Here is a 16,755-nt window from a genome sequence, read left to right on the forward strand (position 1 = left end):
CAGTTCACAAAGGGAGATAAAAGGGTGACACGAATAATTACAGACCTGTCAGTTTAACTTCTGTTCTGGGGAAAATAATGGAGTCACTGGTTAAAGAAGCATTGCAGGATCATCTAGACAAGACTGCAGTAATAATTCAGACACAGCATGGATTTGTTAAGGGGAAGTCTTGTCTGACCAATTTGACTGCATACTATGATGTGGTCACAGAGGAACTGCATGCAAAAAATAATTTATTTATTTTTTTTTTATCATATACAGTGGATTCCGGTTATTTGGGCCACTGGTTAATCGGGGCAGCCATTTATTTGGGGCAAATCTTAAAAATCAGAACCCAAGCAAGAAAATAGCCAGGATTTACTTCGCTTAATTGGGACAACATGCCGTTTAATTGGGGCAGGAGACTGTAGCACTGGAGATTAGCCTACGATTGTCTCCGACCGTACCACGTGATTCGGTCGGATTTCTGGAGGTCACAACCATAAAACAATAAAAACAATTAGGAATCACCTGTTTATTGGGCTTTTCTGTTAGTGCAATCTATCATAAATGGATAGTAAACTCGATCTTATTGAATTTGCGATAATACTGACAGCTGGAATTCTGCGGGTTATTAAGGTGAAATGTGCTTACACTTCCATGGAATCTCCAATCATATAAAAAAAATTAATTTTCAGAATGTTCTCTTCATTCCCATTTTTAAAGCTTCGTAACTTGTTACTTTGTTCTCACTTGCGCATATTGTGTTACTTGCAATTTGTGTGTGCTGCATGTTCTTTGCTATTGATCGCTTCTCTTTTTACTGTTTTAAATTTTAGCCCCCACCCACAAATGTCAGTGAACAGAAATGTCAACTAGTTAGTATGTACATATTACAATACTGTACGTATTAATTATTTAGATTATCACGTATATCTTCCGATTTTCACATATCATTTAATTTTTTAATTGGTAAGGTAATAAAGGGTAAATTTGTGGTTAATATATCTTTACTTTTATAGCCTGTGGATAATATTCCTCCTATTTTTGCTAATTAGAATCAATGTTTAATAGAATTAAAATTCAATTCACAAACGTGATCACAATGACTGGCGCTTAATACACATTGTATAGAGAACAGTCCTTTACTATGCCGAGTCCACCGTATCGTGATTTGATTGTACAGTAAACAAATTGTAAAACGGGGTTCCATTGTATTTTTAACGATTTATGTGAAACTTTGGATAATGGGGGCAGCCGCTTAATTGGGCCAAAACGCACTAGTCCCGATGTGTCCCAAATAACCGGAATCAACTGTACTTGCATTTTAGGAAATGCTTTTGATACTGTTGCACATGGAAAACTCCTGTTCATATTGGAGTAGTATGGCATTAAGGGCAAGTTGCTACAATGGATGAAAGGGTGGTTGAGTGGAAAATAACAGAGAGTGGTAATCAGTGAACACTGCTCTTCATGAACTAATGTTATTAGTGGAATCCCCCAGGGTTTGGTGTTGGCTCCATTGTTGTTTGGTATATTTATCAATGATAATGATGAAGGTAAATCAGGCTTAATTTCGAAGTTTGCAGATGATACAAAGGTTGGCAGGGTGGTTAATGGCAGTAATGACAGTGTGCTACTGTAACAGGATCTAGAAAAGCTGGACAGATGGGCTGAGAGGTGGCAACTGAAGGTAACATCGACAAATGCAAAGTACTGTATATGGGTAGAAGTAGCCCCAAAGAAAGGTACCAATTGTGCAGTACTACACTTAGGGTGGTAGAGAATGAAAATGACCTGGGGGTAGATATGAAAATATGTGCTGCCAGATATGAAGTTTTCTGAGTAGTGCAGACAAGTTGCCAGAGCAAGTCACGGGGTCCTGTCAATGATATACAGAAATTTTGCTAGTAGGGATAAGGAGGTGATTATCCCTTTCTATAAAGCAATGGTCAAGCCACGCCTTGTGTACTGCATACAGGTCTGGAGGCCTCATTTTAGGAAGGATGTAGAATTGCTAGAATGAGTACAGAGAACGGCAACAAGATTGGTGAGGGGAACAAAGGGAACCTCTTACCAAAAAATTGCAATGTCCGAAGACTAGGCATCTGCAAGGTGATTTTATTGAGGTGTATAAGGCCTGGAATGGTTTGAACAGGCTCAATGCTGATGGGATTCTTCCTCTTGCTCAGATCACAAACCTGAGGGGGCATAGATTCAAATTGAGGAAAGACAGCTGTAGAATAGATGTGCTGAAATTTGCCTTTAGCCAGCGGGTGGTTAATTGCTGGAACAAATATCTGTCTGTCGCTGTGGAAGTTGATTGCTTAAATAAATTCAAGGAAGAACTGGACAAATTTTTAGAGCAAATGGATGTGTGAAATGGGAATTTTTTTTTTTTTCTTGGCTGAAAATGTTAAAATTTTTGTTAAAAAAAAAGAAAAATTTTTTTCATTTTACTGATCTATTCATTCCAAATGTTTGTCTAGTTCTGCCTTGAATTTATTTAAGCTATCAACCTCCACAACAACAGATGGAAGTTTGTTCCATCAATCAACTACCCGCTGGCTAAAGGCAACCTTCCACACATATATTCTACAACTGTCTTTCCTCAGTTTGAACCTATGCCCTCTCAGGTTTATAATCTGAGAAAGAGGAAGAATCATCAGCATTGAGCCTGCTCAATCAATTCAAGGCCTCAACCAGATTGCCTTGCAGGTGCCTAGTCTCCAGCTGCTGCAGTTTGCAGAACTTAAGCCTTTCTTCATAAGAGCACCCCTTTGTTCCCTTCACCAGTCTTGTTGCCCTTCTCTGTACTCTTTCTAGCAACTCTACATCCTTCCTAAAACGAGGCTTCCAGACCTGTACGCAGTAATCAAGGTGTGGCCTGAACATTGCCTTATACAAGAGGATAATCACCTCCTTATCCCTTCTTGCAAAATTCCTGTATATCATTGACAAGAACCCATAACCTACTCTGGCAGCCTGTCTGCACAATTACCCCCAGGTCTCTTTCATTCTCCACAACCCTGAGTGCAGCACCACATAGTTGGTACATTTCTCTGGGGTTACTGCTACCCATATGAAGTACTTTGCATTTGTCAACGTTAAACTTCAGTTTCTACTTCTCAGCCCATCTACCCAACTTTTCCAGATCCTGTTGCAGCAGCATACTATCATTACTGTTATTAACAACCCTGCCAATCTTTGTATCATCTGCAACCTTTGACATTAAGTTTGATATACCTTCATCCATATCATTGATAAATATACAAAACAACAATGGGCCCAACACTGAACTCTGTTTGTTATTTGGTTTTTAGGAGCATTAGCAACTAAGGCCATATTGCTCCAGGGGTATGCGGTGGTCATTCCCTGACCTTTCTGCACCGAACCTTGAGGGACACCACTAATAACGTTAATTCATGTACCCACTGATCACCACCTTCTGTCTTCTCCCACTCAACCATCCTTTTATCCATTGTAGCAACTTGCCCTTAATGCCATACTGCTCCAATTTGTACATAAGTCTTCCATGTGCAACAGTATCAAAAGCTTTCCTGAAATTCAAGTATATGATATCAAAATTATTTTTTGCATTCAGTTCCTTTGTGAGCACATCATAGTATGCAATCAAATTGGTCAGACAAGGCTTCCCCTTGAAAGGCCTGGAATGAATTATTACTGATATCTTGTCTAGATGATCGTGCAATGCTTCTTTAACTAGCGACTCCATTATTTTCCCTGGAACAGAAGTCAAACCAACAGGTCTGTAATTACTTGTGTCACCCTTTCATCCCCCTTTGTAAATTGGAGATACATTTGCATATCTCCAGTCCGTGGAGACATCTATTTAAGTCTAAGCCTTGAATGGCATTTCTTATTTGGTATGAGAAGCCTAGTGGCTTCTACAATTGCTTCTCTAATGCTTTCCATTTTGAATTTGCTGTTGGTAACATCATAATTGGGTTCCACTGAACAGAATTTAAAAACTGTCTGAAACCACTGCAGTCACCTTTACAAAAGCAAAAACCCTTCTCTTTACCCTTGAAGGTAGTTACAGCTTTATGTAAATCTCAATCAATACATTGTATTCACCACCACCTACTAGTTCTTTTATCTGCAAATTCTTAATGCATAAGAATCACTGCTGATAATTAGATCACGAGTATTAGTATTGCTCTCCCTTGTTGTCTCCCTAACATGCTGCTGTAGAAAACAGCCATCCAATAAATCTGCAAAAATCTTGCTTGCTGGTAAACAACCCACAAATTCCAATCAATATTTGGAAAATTAAAATCCATTAAAATACATTCTGATTAAAATCCATTAAAAGACATTCTGATTTACCGGCTCACTCTATTTCTCTGTATGGTTGGCCTATATAATTCAGGCCTATAACACATACCTACTCTCAATTTGTTTTCTCAGTGCTTATGTCATATCAAACTGTCTTATCGTTACATTGACCACCATGTAAACTGGATGCATTGCCATATATTTAATATGCTTCTTAACTAAGAGCACAACCCCACCTCCTGTCCTGTCTATCGTTTCTGTATGCATTGTATTTCCCATATTCAAATTCCGCATCCTTTATATCTGATTTACACTGTCTCCGATATTTCTACAACTTAACCAGTACTTCAAATTCATCAAATATCTTTACTATGCTCCTAGCATTAGTGTATATGCAAGTATACATGCACCTTCTCTTACGCTTAGTTATGTATGCATTATAACCTTTCTGTACACATTGTACTCCCCATATTCAAATTTAGCATCCATTAAGTGCGATTTACACTATGCCTCCAATATTCCTACAACATTCACTTTTGATGACTTAACTAGTACTTCAGATATATTAAATTTCTGTCCTGTGCTCCGAGCATTGGTGTACACACAAGTATACATGCACCTGTCCTCAGTGGCAGATTCAGGGTAGGGGCACCAGGGCATGTGCCTCCCCTGTCGTTTTTTGGAAAATATACACCAATCGTTTAAATTCCCTTTAGCTACAAAAAAAAAATTTTTTTTTTCATTGTTAACATAGGATTTTATCTATTTTTGCATTGTGGCTCAGCTATTTTCAACTGACTACAGTTGACAACACTGATACTAATGTGATTGCCATTCTAGTGCACAAAAAAAAGTGGCCCCCTATCATTTTTTCTGGATTGGCCACTGCCTGTCCTTACTCTTAGTTACCTGAACATAGCCAATGTATTTGCTTGCTCCATGAGAACTCCAGCATGTCTTGAAATTCCCAACATCTTGCTTTCCAGGTTGTTGCATGTTCCAATAGAAGCAGCAAGAATCACTTATCTTCAAGAATCACTTATGTTAAAGAAGTGACTGAATTTCCCTCTCTTAACAACTCACTCTGCTCTTTATCACACAGATGTTCAGTTTCTGATGCATGCTTTTTTTACACACATTTCCACAAGTGCTGTTCTTCTAAATTAGTATCTGTAATTCACCAGTCAAACCAGCCTGAACATTACATCAGCTAGTCAACGTTCATTGATATTAACTCAAAACTTTAATTTTTCTTCTTCATTTTTCTTTTTTTTTTATAACATTTTGCTTCTACACATCCTCAGAATTTAAACATAGAAATTCAAGTCCAATGTTAACAAGAATATTCCTTCTCATCAACCCATACACAGTACAAGAACTAAGTTCCAATAACCTCAATGTTTTTAGTTACCATGTAAAATAGTAGACAGTAGTAGTAATAGAGGCAAGTGATGCAAGAAAGCAAGCATATGAGCTTATGCAGCATCAGCCACAAAAAAAAAAAAAAAAAAAAACAATTTCACACAACAATTCCCTCTAAATATTTGTCCAGTTTCGCCTTTAATTTATTTAAGCTATCAACTTCCACGACAAATGGAAGTTTATTCCAGCAATTAACCACCCACTGGCTAAAGGCAAATTTCCATACATCTATTCTACAACTGTCTTTCCTCAATTTGAATTTATGCCACCTCAGGTTCGTAATCTGAGCAAGCGGAAGAATCCCATCAGAATTCAGCATGCTCAACCCATTCAAGGCCTCATACGCCTCATCAGATCACCTCGCAGGTGCCTAGTCTCCAGCCACGGAAATTTGCAGAACTTAAACCTTTCTTCGTAAGTGGATCCCTTCATTCCCCTCACCAATCTTGTTGCCCTTCTCTCTACATGCTCAAGCAACTCTATATCCTTCCTAAAATGCGGTCTCCAGACCTGCACACAGTACTCAAGGGTTGGCTTGACCATTGCCTTATACAAAGGAATAATTACTTCCTTTTCCCTGCTAACAAAATTCCTGTATATCATTGACAATATCCCATGACCTGCTCTGATAGCCCATCTGCACTGCTCAGAAAACTTCATATCTAATGCTCAATCACTCCCAGGTCTTTTTCATTTTCTACCACCCTAAGTGTAGTACCACACAGTTGGTACATTCCTCTGGGGTTACTTCTATCCATATGCAGTACTTTGCATTTGTCAACGTTAAACTTCAGTTGCCACTTCTCAGCCCATCTACCCAAATTTTCTAGAATCTGTTGCAGTAGTACACTGCCATTACTGTCATTAACAACCCTGCCAACCTTTGTATCTTCTCCAAAATTCAACATTAAGCCTGATATACCTTCATCAATATCATTGATATATATATAAAAAACAACAGTAAGTCCACCACCAAATCCTGTGGGACTCCACTAATAACATTAGTCCACTAAGAGCAGCATCCATTTATTACCACTCTGTCTTCTTCCACTGAACCACCCTTTTATCCATTGTAGCAACTTACCCTTAATACCGGCGCCTCCGTAGCCAGGTGGGAAGGAGCAGCAGTGCGTAGCACACGCTTCTTGATTAGACCGGGGTTCGAGCCCATCACCACCAAAAACGGAGGATGCGGAAAGGTCAGGGAATGACCAACGCATATCCCAGAGCAATATGGCCTTAGTTGTTAATGCTCCTAAAAACCAAATAACAAACAAACAAACCCTTAATACCATACTACTCCAATTTGTACAGTAATCTTCCATATGCAACAGTGTCAAAAGCTTTCCTGAAATCCAAGAATATGATATCAAAATTATTTTTTTGCATCTAGTTCCTCTGTAACCATATCATAGTATCCCATCAAATTTGCCAGAAAAAACTTTCCCTTAACAAATCCATGCTATGTCTGAATTATTACTGCAGTGTTGTGTAGATGATCCTGCAATGCATCTATAACCAGTGACTCCATTATTTTCCCTGGAACAGAAGTTGAACTAACTGGTCTGTAATTACTCGTCACCATTACATCCCTCTTTGTGAATTGGGGATACATTTGCACATCTCCAGTCCATGGGAACTTCCACTGAGTCCAAGGATGCTCTCATAACTATGGCTAGGGGTTTGATTAGTTCCTTTGCTGCCTCCTTTAATATAACTGGATATATCACATCAACCCTAGGTGCCTTTCTTATGTTTAACTTCAACAATTTCTCCTCCACTTTGCTCTCAGTTATTGCAAAATCATTATAAATCAATAAAAAATTAAATAAACCATTTAAATTTTGTTTTATAATGGTAAACAAATAATATACATCAAAAAATCGATTTATTTTATTATATTAGAAATTAAAACTTACCTATCAAAGCTTGAAATTGTACACACTATCAACAAAAGGTAAAATACTGTCTGAAAAGGATGAGAAAGGGTGCTATAATGCTGGATAAAATCATTGGGTGTAAATCCAGGAGATCCCAACTGAAAGGTGACAATAATCTGCCAGAATGCTAATCCAGCCAGAAGACCATGACAAAAATTACTGAAAGTATAAAATAGTTTTTGACTTTTGCACGCAAGGTCCATAGCCAGCTGAGCAGGTAGTTGTACTGAAGGTGAACTTATTTCAGAATTCAAATGCTGCTGTGAACGTTTTATTGCTTTGAAACCATCTGAAAGAAAATAAAATAGCTTTATGTATTAACTTTCTAAAGTATAAATGTAATAAATCTTTCAAGATGTGAAAATCACATGTCACTGGAATTCTTGAGATAACAGCAGATGTAGCCATAGGGTAGTAGGCACCATTAAAGTTATGCACACTGTGATCAATTCTGCATGATGACTTGAAAAATAAAAACACAGGCAGATCACCATTGAATGACACCTATGGCTGCCATAACCTAACTAGTTTTTAATATTACACTAAAGAGAAACCTTAATTTTGATAACACTTAAGGTCATCTGAACCAGATTCACAACCCAGAAGCATCAACCTGTACACTGTGTGGTTGGTCAGGTGCTGCTGACACCAGTCTCTCAGGTATAGGATGCCATTCTGGAGCTCCACTTATAGAACACCCTTGCCCTGCAAGCCTTCTATTTTTCCCTGAGTGTTGCCTCAGGGAAAGTAGAAGTTGAGAAGGTCTCTCAGTCCAGGGTGATCCAACCCTTTATTCCCTCCCTACCACCTCCATCAGGAGGGCACCATAATTCCCCATCCACCCTACTCCCTTCCCACTTTTGCTTCCCCTCTCAAACTATTTCCCTTACTCACTTTTTTTTTTTTCTTTTAACTTGATCTCGTCAGGAGGCTCAGGCAACCCTGACGGAGACTACCCAGAGATTGATGGACTGCCTGGCTCACCTCCCTGCGGTGGTGGCAGGCAATGTGGAGTCCTACTAGGGGTCCTACAGCCAAGTATACAGATGAACAACACACTATACTACACAAGCCACGCGCCTCCGTAGCCAGGTGGGAAGGAGCAGCAGTGCGTATCACACGCTTCTTGATTAGACCGGGGTTCGAGCCCGTCACCACCAAATACGGAAGATGCGGAAAGGTCAGGGAATGACCACCGCATAACCAGGAGCAATATGGCCTTAGTTGCTAATGCTCCTAAAAACCAAACACACACTGCGGAGTTGGGGGAACCAACAGAGCCACATTACAAATTAACACTATACTACACATACGCTTCTGGCATTTAGAGTTCTGTTTACCTCACAAGAGTACTGATTGCACAGTTTTAGGAAACCACTGGTGGCAAAGTACCCCCAACACTATGCAACTGGCGCCTCCGTAGCCAGGTGGGAAGGAGCAGCAGTGCGTAGCACACGCTTCTTGATTAGACCGGGGTTCGAGCCTGTCACCACCAAATACGGAGGATGCGGAAAGGTCAGGGAATGACCACCGCATATTCCCGGAGCAATATGGCCTTAGTTGCTAATGCTTCTAAAAACCAAATAACAATAACTATGCAACTAACACAGCAGCACTTACAAAAACTTCAGAGAGAGAGAGAGAGAGAGAGAGAGAGAGAGAGATAATATAGAATATGGAAAATTATATATATATAAATTATGCAAATTAGAAATAAAAGTGGAAAACTGGCTAATGAATACTGAAAGAAAAGGTATGTGTGCCCTGAGCTATCAACAAAAGAGAAGCCTAAAAAAAAATTATAAAATAAATAATATTAAAAATTATTTAGCTAATTATCATACACTGAATGCTACATCATCAACAGTTACCATTCAATACATCCAGATAATAATCAGCAAAAGATATCTGTTTCTGACTGCCTGCAATAGTAGGACTTAATAATATGCCAATAGGCCTGAGTTAGAATGTTCTAACTCAGGCCTAATGACATATTATTAGGTCCTACTATTACAGGCAGGTAGCAATCAGCCTTTGCTGATTATTATTTGGATGAACTGAATGGTACTAGTCCTTGATAACATACCATTCAATGTATCCTTCTATGATAATTAGCTATAATAATTTTAGTAATATTTATTTTATTACTATATATATATATATATTTTTTTTTTTTTTTTGAGGCTTCTCTTTTGTTTGTAGCTAAGGGCACACATACTTTTCTTTCAGTATTAACTAGCCTGTTTTCCATTTTTATTTCTAAATTGCATAATTTTATATATATAATTCTCCATATTCTATATTATCAGTGTTGATGTAATGTTTAGTCCTTTATTTGATGATTAATCAGTTCTGTTAAGTTTAAATTTCCTTTACATCATCATAATTCATTTATAATGCCTTTACTCTACTCTACTCCATTTCTTGAACTATTAGTTCAACATTTGTTTCAGTACGCACGCACACCACTGAATTGTAACCATCTCATCTGTAATGGACTGTGCAGTATAAAAATTTGAATGCTAAAGCAGTAGTAATTTGCATCTGGTCGTGAAATTCAAAAGTGAAAAAATAACAGTTATGTGACATAGTAAAAAATATTGTGGAGTTTCAAAAGGGCATAATTGTAGGAGCTTCCATATCAGAAACAGCATATTTTGTTGGCTGCTCACAGCTCACTATGGTTAAGGTGTACATATTATTAAGAATGGTGTTGAACAGGTCAAACCACCTCCTGCCAACAGAACTGTAATGGATTATGCAACATGGATATTCATGGTGATGAAGGGCAAAGTGCACTGTATGGACCCAATAGCAGATCACTATGCAATGGTTCACATCTCAATACAATATGGGAATGCAAGAATGATATCCCAAATGACGATGTGCCCCCCACACTCAGACTTCAAGGGTTCTGTAGCAGGTGATCCAAGAAACCCCCTCCTCTCTCCTAATTGCTGATCATCGTCAACAGCGAATGTTGCTATGCTGATCAGATGAGTCCAAATACGTAGTGCAAAATGCCGATGGACACCTTATGTGTGGCACAAGCAAAACATAAGTCCATGGACCCATCATGCATGATGCACACTATCCAGGCAGGTGGCAGAGGTTGCTTAATATGAGACATGTTTTGCTGGCATGAACTAGGACCCCCGGTGCACATGGACCAATATTTCACTGGTAAAGCCTACTTGCAGTTCTTAGGAGATCATGTGCACCCTGCCAAGTTGCATTTTTTTTCGGACAGAAACAGGATCTTCCAAGAAGATCTGTCATCAGGCTTGCACTGTGCACAAGTGGTTCGAGGAACAAAGTGAAGATATTACTCATCTTGATTGGCCTCCAAGTTCACTGACCTCAATCTAATTGAATGCCTGTGAGACATTTTGGAAACAGGAAGGGAGGCATATGGACATGCAACTGTCATCTATTCTAACACCATGGAAATCATTGCAGGGCGTAGATCGTTACAGATGTCTTCGGACACCTAGTGTCCGAAGACATAACTGATGTGTTATTTTTTCCTTCAAATAAAATGGTTTACTCTTTTCTGAAGCATCAATGATGCTTTTTAGATAAACTGAGGATGGGAAGCAACTTTAACACTGAGAAGAAAAGCAGCTGATTAGGCAAAATTTTAATTTATAAATATTAAAATCTATACAAAATCCAATTTACGTCAAATTTGGGAATTTCAGCACAAATATGACAAAATAGCTCCAGATGACAAATAGCCTTAACCTATAACAAGCAAGATAGACCCCCACTTCCTTAAAACATCCTGTATCTAGAAGTCTTGTTCTTAAATATGCATATTGATGATCTGAAAGCCTAATCTTCTGCTGGGTTTTTAACAAATGTTTCATATTCACTGTTCTGTTCCTTAGAATCTTGATTTTAAGTGTAATATCTGAAAATGGTTATTCAAATGGACTTTTTTTTTTTTTTTTTTTTTTTTTTTCTTCAAGCATATCACTATGTTCTTTTAGAAAAATTTTTCATGTGGCCATCATGCAATAAATTATCCCACAGGAACTAGTAGTTGTTGGTGACTCTATTGTCAGGGAAACGGGGAACATGCTTTGTAAAAAGGATAGGTGGAATAGGACCAGGGTATGTCTGCCAGGGGCAAAGGTTGATGACATTGTAGAGCGGATATCATCTTTTAAGGGCACAAAAGGTGATATAGTTGTACACGTTGGCACGAATGATATTAAGAGTAGGAGACCGGCGGAATTACTTAGCAAGTACAGGTCACTGCTGAAAAAAAGCCGTGAATTAGGGTTGAACTTGAAAGTGTCTGCAATTCTGCCCAGACATGATAGGAGGGAGTATATGATGAGAGCCTTGTCGATCAATTCGGCCCTGGAGGGATTGTGCAAGGCTCAAGGGGTAGAATTTTTTTCAGCCTGGACTGTACTTGTTAACAGGAGAGATTGCTTCTACAGGGATGGGATACACTTAAATAGAAAGGGTGCAAGAATTTTTGCTGATGCTGTCGAGGCAGTGTTAGGTGGGTCGGAAAACTGCTAGTTGGGGGGGATACAAGGACTAATAGATTAACAGTAGCCACTGGCAGAGGTGGAAGTGATTCTTGCACTGCTTCTATTGAAATGAGCAGAAGTCTGAAAAACAAGATGCAGGATATTTCAGAGACTGCTGGTAGTCATTGCGTTACAAGTAAACACATGGGTTGTGTTAGGGTAGCTAAGAATAGAAACAGGTGCATGTATACCTGCGTGTACACCAATGCTAGGAGTTTGGTAAATAAATTTGATGAATTTGAGGTATTGCTCAAAACATCAAAGGCAGATATTGTTGGGATATCAGAGACGTGGTGTCACACAGATATAAGTAATGCGGAACTGGAATTTGGGGAATACAATGTGTATAGAAAGGATAGACAGGACAGGAGGGTAGGAGGGGTTATGCTATTAATTAAGAAACACAAAGTCCAAGGAAGTGAAGCCAGTCGACATCGATGGACAGGGCAGTGCCGAATCAGTTTGGTGTGACATAAGCATAGGGAAATCAAAATTGAGAGTAGGAGTGTGCTATAGGCCTAATGACTCTGATGAGTATAATAAGATATTGTACAGGGAAATAGAGTGGGCCAGTAAATCAGAGAGTCTTATAATGGGGGATTTTAATTTCCCAGATATTGACTGGAATTTGTGGGTTGGTCACTCGCACACTAGCAAGGCTTTTGTGGATTTATTGGATGATTGTTTTCTACACCAGCATGTTCGTGAGGCAACAAGAGGGAGCAATACTCTTGATCTGATTATCAGTAGTGACTCTTCATGCATTAAGAAACTGCAGATAAATGAACCACTAGGTGGCAGTGATCACAGTGTGTTGAAGTGGGATTTACTCAAGGAGGTAACTACCATCAGAGGTAAAGGGAAGGGTTTTTGTTTTCGTAAAGGCGACTATGATGGTCTGAGACAGTATTTAAATTCTATACAGTGGGACCAACTGATGATGTTACCAACAGCAAACTCAAAATGGGAAGCATTCAAGGAACTAATCTTGGAGGCTACCAGGCTTTACATACCAACTAAGAAATATTGTTCAAGGTTTAGGCCTAAATGGTTGTCAGATGAACTAATGAGACATGTGGCAGAGAAGAAAAATGCATGGGATACATATAAATTAATGGGTGACATGGAAGCCTATGATAGATATAAGTTGGTCTGTAACCAAGTCACAAAGGAGATTAGGCAGGCAAAGGCAGACTACGAAAAATCCTTGGCAAAGGATGCAAAGAAAAACAGAAAAGAGTTCTTTACATACTTGAACTCGAGAAGGAAAGGGATGAATCAGATTGGTCCACTGGATATTGATGGTTCAACAGTTGAGGATCCTGCTCAGGTGGCTAACAATCTAAACGAGTATTTTGCATCTACATTCACGCATGAGGAGTTATTCAGGAAGGAGAATGATGTAGGTAAAGTAAACATTGGCAGTGAGCTGGATGATTTTGTAATAACTGAGAGGAAAGTGGAGGAGAGATTGTTGAGGATAAACATAAAAAAGGCACCTGGGGTGGATGGGATCTATCCAGTTATATTAAAGGAGGCAGCAAAGGAAGTATGCAAACCCCTAGCCATAATTATGAGAGCTTCTTTGGACTCAGGGGAGGTACCCATAGACTGGAGATGTGCAAATGTAACCCCAATTCACAAAGGAGGATCAAAGGCTGACACAAGTAATTATAGACCTGTTAGTTTAACTTCTGTTCCAGGTAAATTAATGGAGGCACTGGTTAAAGAAGCACTGCAGGATCATCTAGACAAGAATTCAGTTATAGCTCAGACGCAGCATGGTTTTGTTAAGGGCAGGTCTTGCCTGACCAATTTGATTGGATACTATGATGTAGTCACAAAAGAACTGGATGCAGGGAATAACTTTGATATTATATATTTGGATCTTAGAAAGGCTTTTGATACTGTTGCACATGGAAGACTGCTGCACAAATTGGAGCAGTGTGGCATTGGAGGCAAATTGCTGCTATGGATAAGGGGATGGTTGAGTGGCAGAAGACAGAGAGTGGTAATCAATGGACACTGCTCAACGTGGACTAATGTTATTAGTGGAGTTCCTCAAGGTTCAGTGTTGGGTCCGTTGTTGTTTTCGGTGTTTATGAATGATATTGATGATGGGATATCAAGTTTAATGTCCAAGTTTGCAGATGATACAAAGGTTGGCAGGGTCGTCAAGGACACTACTGACGCTATGCTGCTGCAACAGGATCTGGAAAGGTTGAACAGATGGGCTGAGAGGTGGCAAATGAAGTTTAACATTGACAAATGTAAAGTACTGCATATGGGAAACAGTAACCCCAGAGCAACGTATCAACTCTGCGGTACCACACTGACAGTGGTGGAGAATGAAAAGGACCTGGGGGTAATTGTGCAGGCAGATATGAAGTTCTCTGAGCAGTGCAGACGAGCTGCAAGAGTAGCTCATGGTGTCTTGTCAATGATATACAGGAATTTTTCTAGCAGGGATAAGGAGGTGATTATTCCCTTGTATAAGGCAATGGTTAGGCCACATCTTGAGTACTGTATACAGGTCTGGAGGCCTCATTTCAAGAAGGATGTAGAGCTGCTGGAACGGGTACAGAGAAGGGCAACAAGATTAGTAAATGGAACAAAGGGTTGCTCTTACGAAGAAAGGCTTAAGTTTTGCAAATTACAGAGTCTGGAGACTAGGCACCGGCGAGGTGATCTGATAGAGGTGTATAAGGCCTTGAATGGTTTGAGCATGCTCAATGCCAATGGGATTCTTCATCTTTCTCAGAATAATCACCTCAGAGGGCATAAATTCAAATTGAGGAAGGACGGATGTCGGATAGATGTGCGGAAATTTGCCTTTGGCCAGCGGGTGGTTGGTTGGTGGAACCGACTTCCATCACTTGTTGTTGAAGTTGATAGCCTAAACAAATTTAAAGCTCAACTGGACAGGTATTTCGAACGAACGGAGGGGTGAAATGGGAGAGGGTTTTTTTTTTTTTTTTTTTTGGGCTGATGCTGAATAAGCTTGCTTTAACAGATATTTATTTAAAGTATACCCAGTAAAATAAAATAAAATAAAATATTTCCAAAAATATTGAGAAAGGGACACAAGTTCCGAAAGCTTCTGGAAATATTTTATTTTATTTTATTTTATTTTACTGGGTATACTTTAAATAAATATCTGTTAAACTATGGACCCCAGTACTCCAGGCCCATTTGTCACTAAGCTTGCTTTCTTGCATCGTATGCCTCTACTAATGCTAATGCTAATGCTAAATCAAGTAATTTTAGAAATGATTATTAATTGTTTAGATGAATAAAATCAAAACTGTTAATGAATATAAACTAAGATACAAACAAGTAAAATTTCAAAAAAATTGCTGTAAAGTTTCCTAAAGCATTTTATTCAATCAATGTTAATAATAACAAAATGCTGAAGCTCAAACTTACGCCTCTGCTCAACAAAGTATTTTTCTAAGGGTTGGCTTTGTGTCCTTTGCCTGCTTTCAGTAATTACTGGTGGCTTCCAACTGTTTGTTGAAATCACTGATATATCACCTTCCAAATTACTTATATCAATTGCTGCATCGCAATCTGAATAAAAGTCATTTCTCAATTCAGTCTGTGACTCTGTAGCAACGTCTCCTGGTTTTCTTTTAGGCTTACTTTTCTTCCTCCTCTCTCTATTTCTTTCAGAAACTGCATTGCTACTGCTTGAACTTTCTGGACTTTTCTCACTGAATTCCCTTTTGCTTTGATCCACTAGAATTGCTTGTTCTTTTATATTAATATCCATGCTATTATCAGCTCCACTGTTTCTTCTCGCACGTTGCATTTTCTTCTTTTTACCACCTTCAAAATCGTCACTCCGAAATAATGTTACATTTTGAGAATCAGGGATGACTGCGGCAGGGGCATTCCTGTGACGTTTTATCTTCTTTAATTGTATCTCTTCTGATATCGAATGAGAAAGTTCCATGTTACTGGCATCTTCATCCGATATCACCTTATGCCAGTCCATTTTCCTACTAGTATGCAAAGAATCTCTCTCAGAGTCATTTCTCGTGGAATACATATTTTCCGGAATCTCAATACCATGCTCAAAGCGATCGCTGTCACTTGAAGGTGAAACATATTCGGATTTAACTGCATTCCCAGCATTATTTTCCTCAAAGCCTGCAGTTTGCTTCCGATTCCGGCGTTTTTCTCTTGAACGAGAAAGAGTTGTTTCTTCGGAAATCTTATCGGGTAAAGGTGGCAAACTTCTGGCTACTCCTTGAGACATTTTCCGTTACACATATCTAAACATACCAATAATGATTCCTGTAGCTGGGTTATTTGGAGCTTATAATGGCTTGAAGCTTGGAAATCGAGTATTAATTACATTTAATGACCAACCATAATTAATCACTTCACAGTACCGAAACATCACGCGTCTAAAACTTTCAAAACAACACCACACCATCATGCGACTTCTTAGCGCTATGAGGCGCTCCAAAGCCATTTAAACAGCTAATTGTAGTACAGTATACGGCTCCTAACATATTACAAATTAAAATGATATTTTTTATAAAGAAAACCACTCCTAATTG

At 38.9% G+C, this 16,755-nt stretch overlaps 1 protein-coding gene across 1 annotated transcript in view; it reads right to left on the bottom strand.

Moving 5' to 3' along the window:
• LOC150087444 (uncharacterized) overlaps positions 1-16,477 on the bottom strand; it is a 28,286-nt gene extending 11,809 nt beyond the window's left edge. Inside the window, exons 1-2 of the mRNA XM_090372487.1 lie at positions 15,614-16,477; positions 7,620-7,929 (exon numbers count right to left, since the gene is read on the bottom strand). Coding sequence (XP_090228613.1) covers positions 7,620-7,929; positions 15,614-16,448 — 1,145 coding nt within the window. The 5' untranslated portion in view covers positions 16,449-16,477. The remainder of the gene's footprint in view (positions 1-7,619; positions 7,930-15,613) is intronic.
• Positions 16,478-16,755: the final 278 nt, after the last annotated feature.

Source organism: Mastigoproctus giganteus, chromosome 4 (assembly GCF_048544385.1).
Source record: "Mastigoproctus giganteus isolate SK-2022 chromosome 4, ASM4854438v1, whole genome shotgun sequence".
NCBI classification, from domain to species: domain Eukaryota; kingdom Metazoa; phylum Arthropoda; class Arachnida; order Uropygi; family Thelyphonidae; genus Mastigoproctus; species Mastigoproctus giganteus.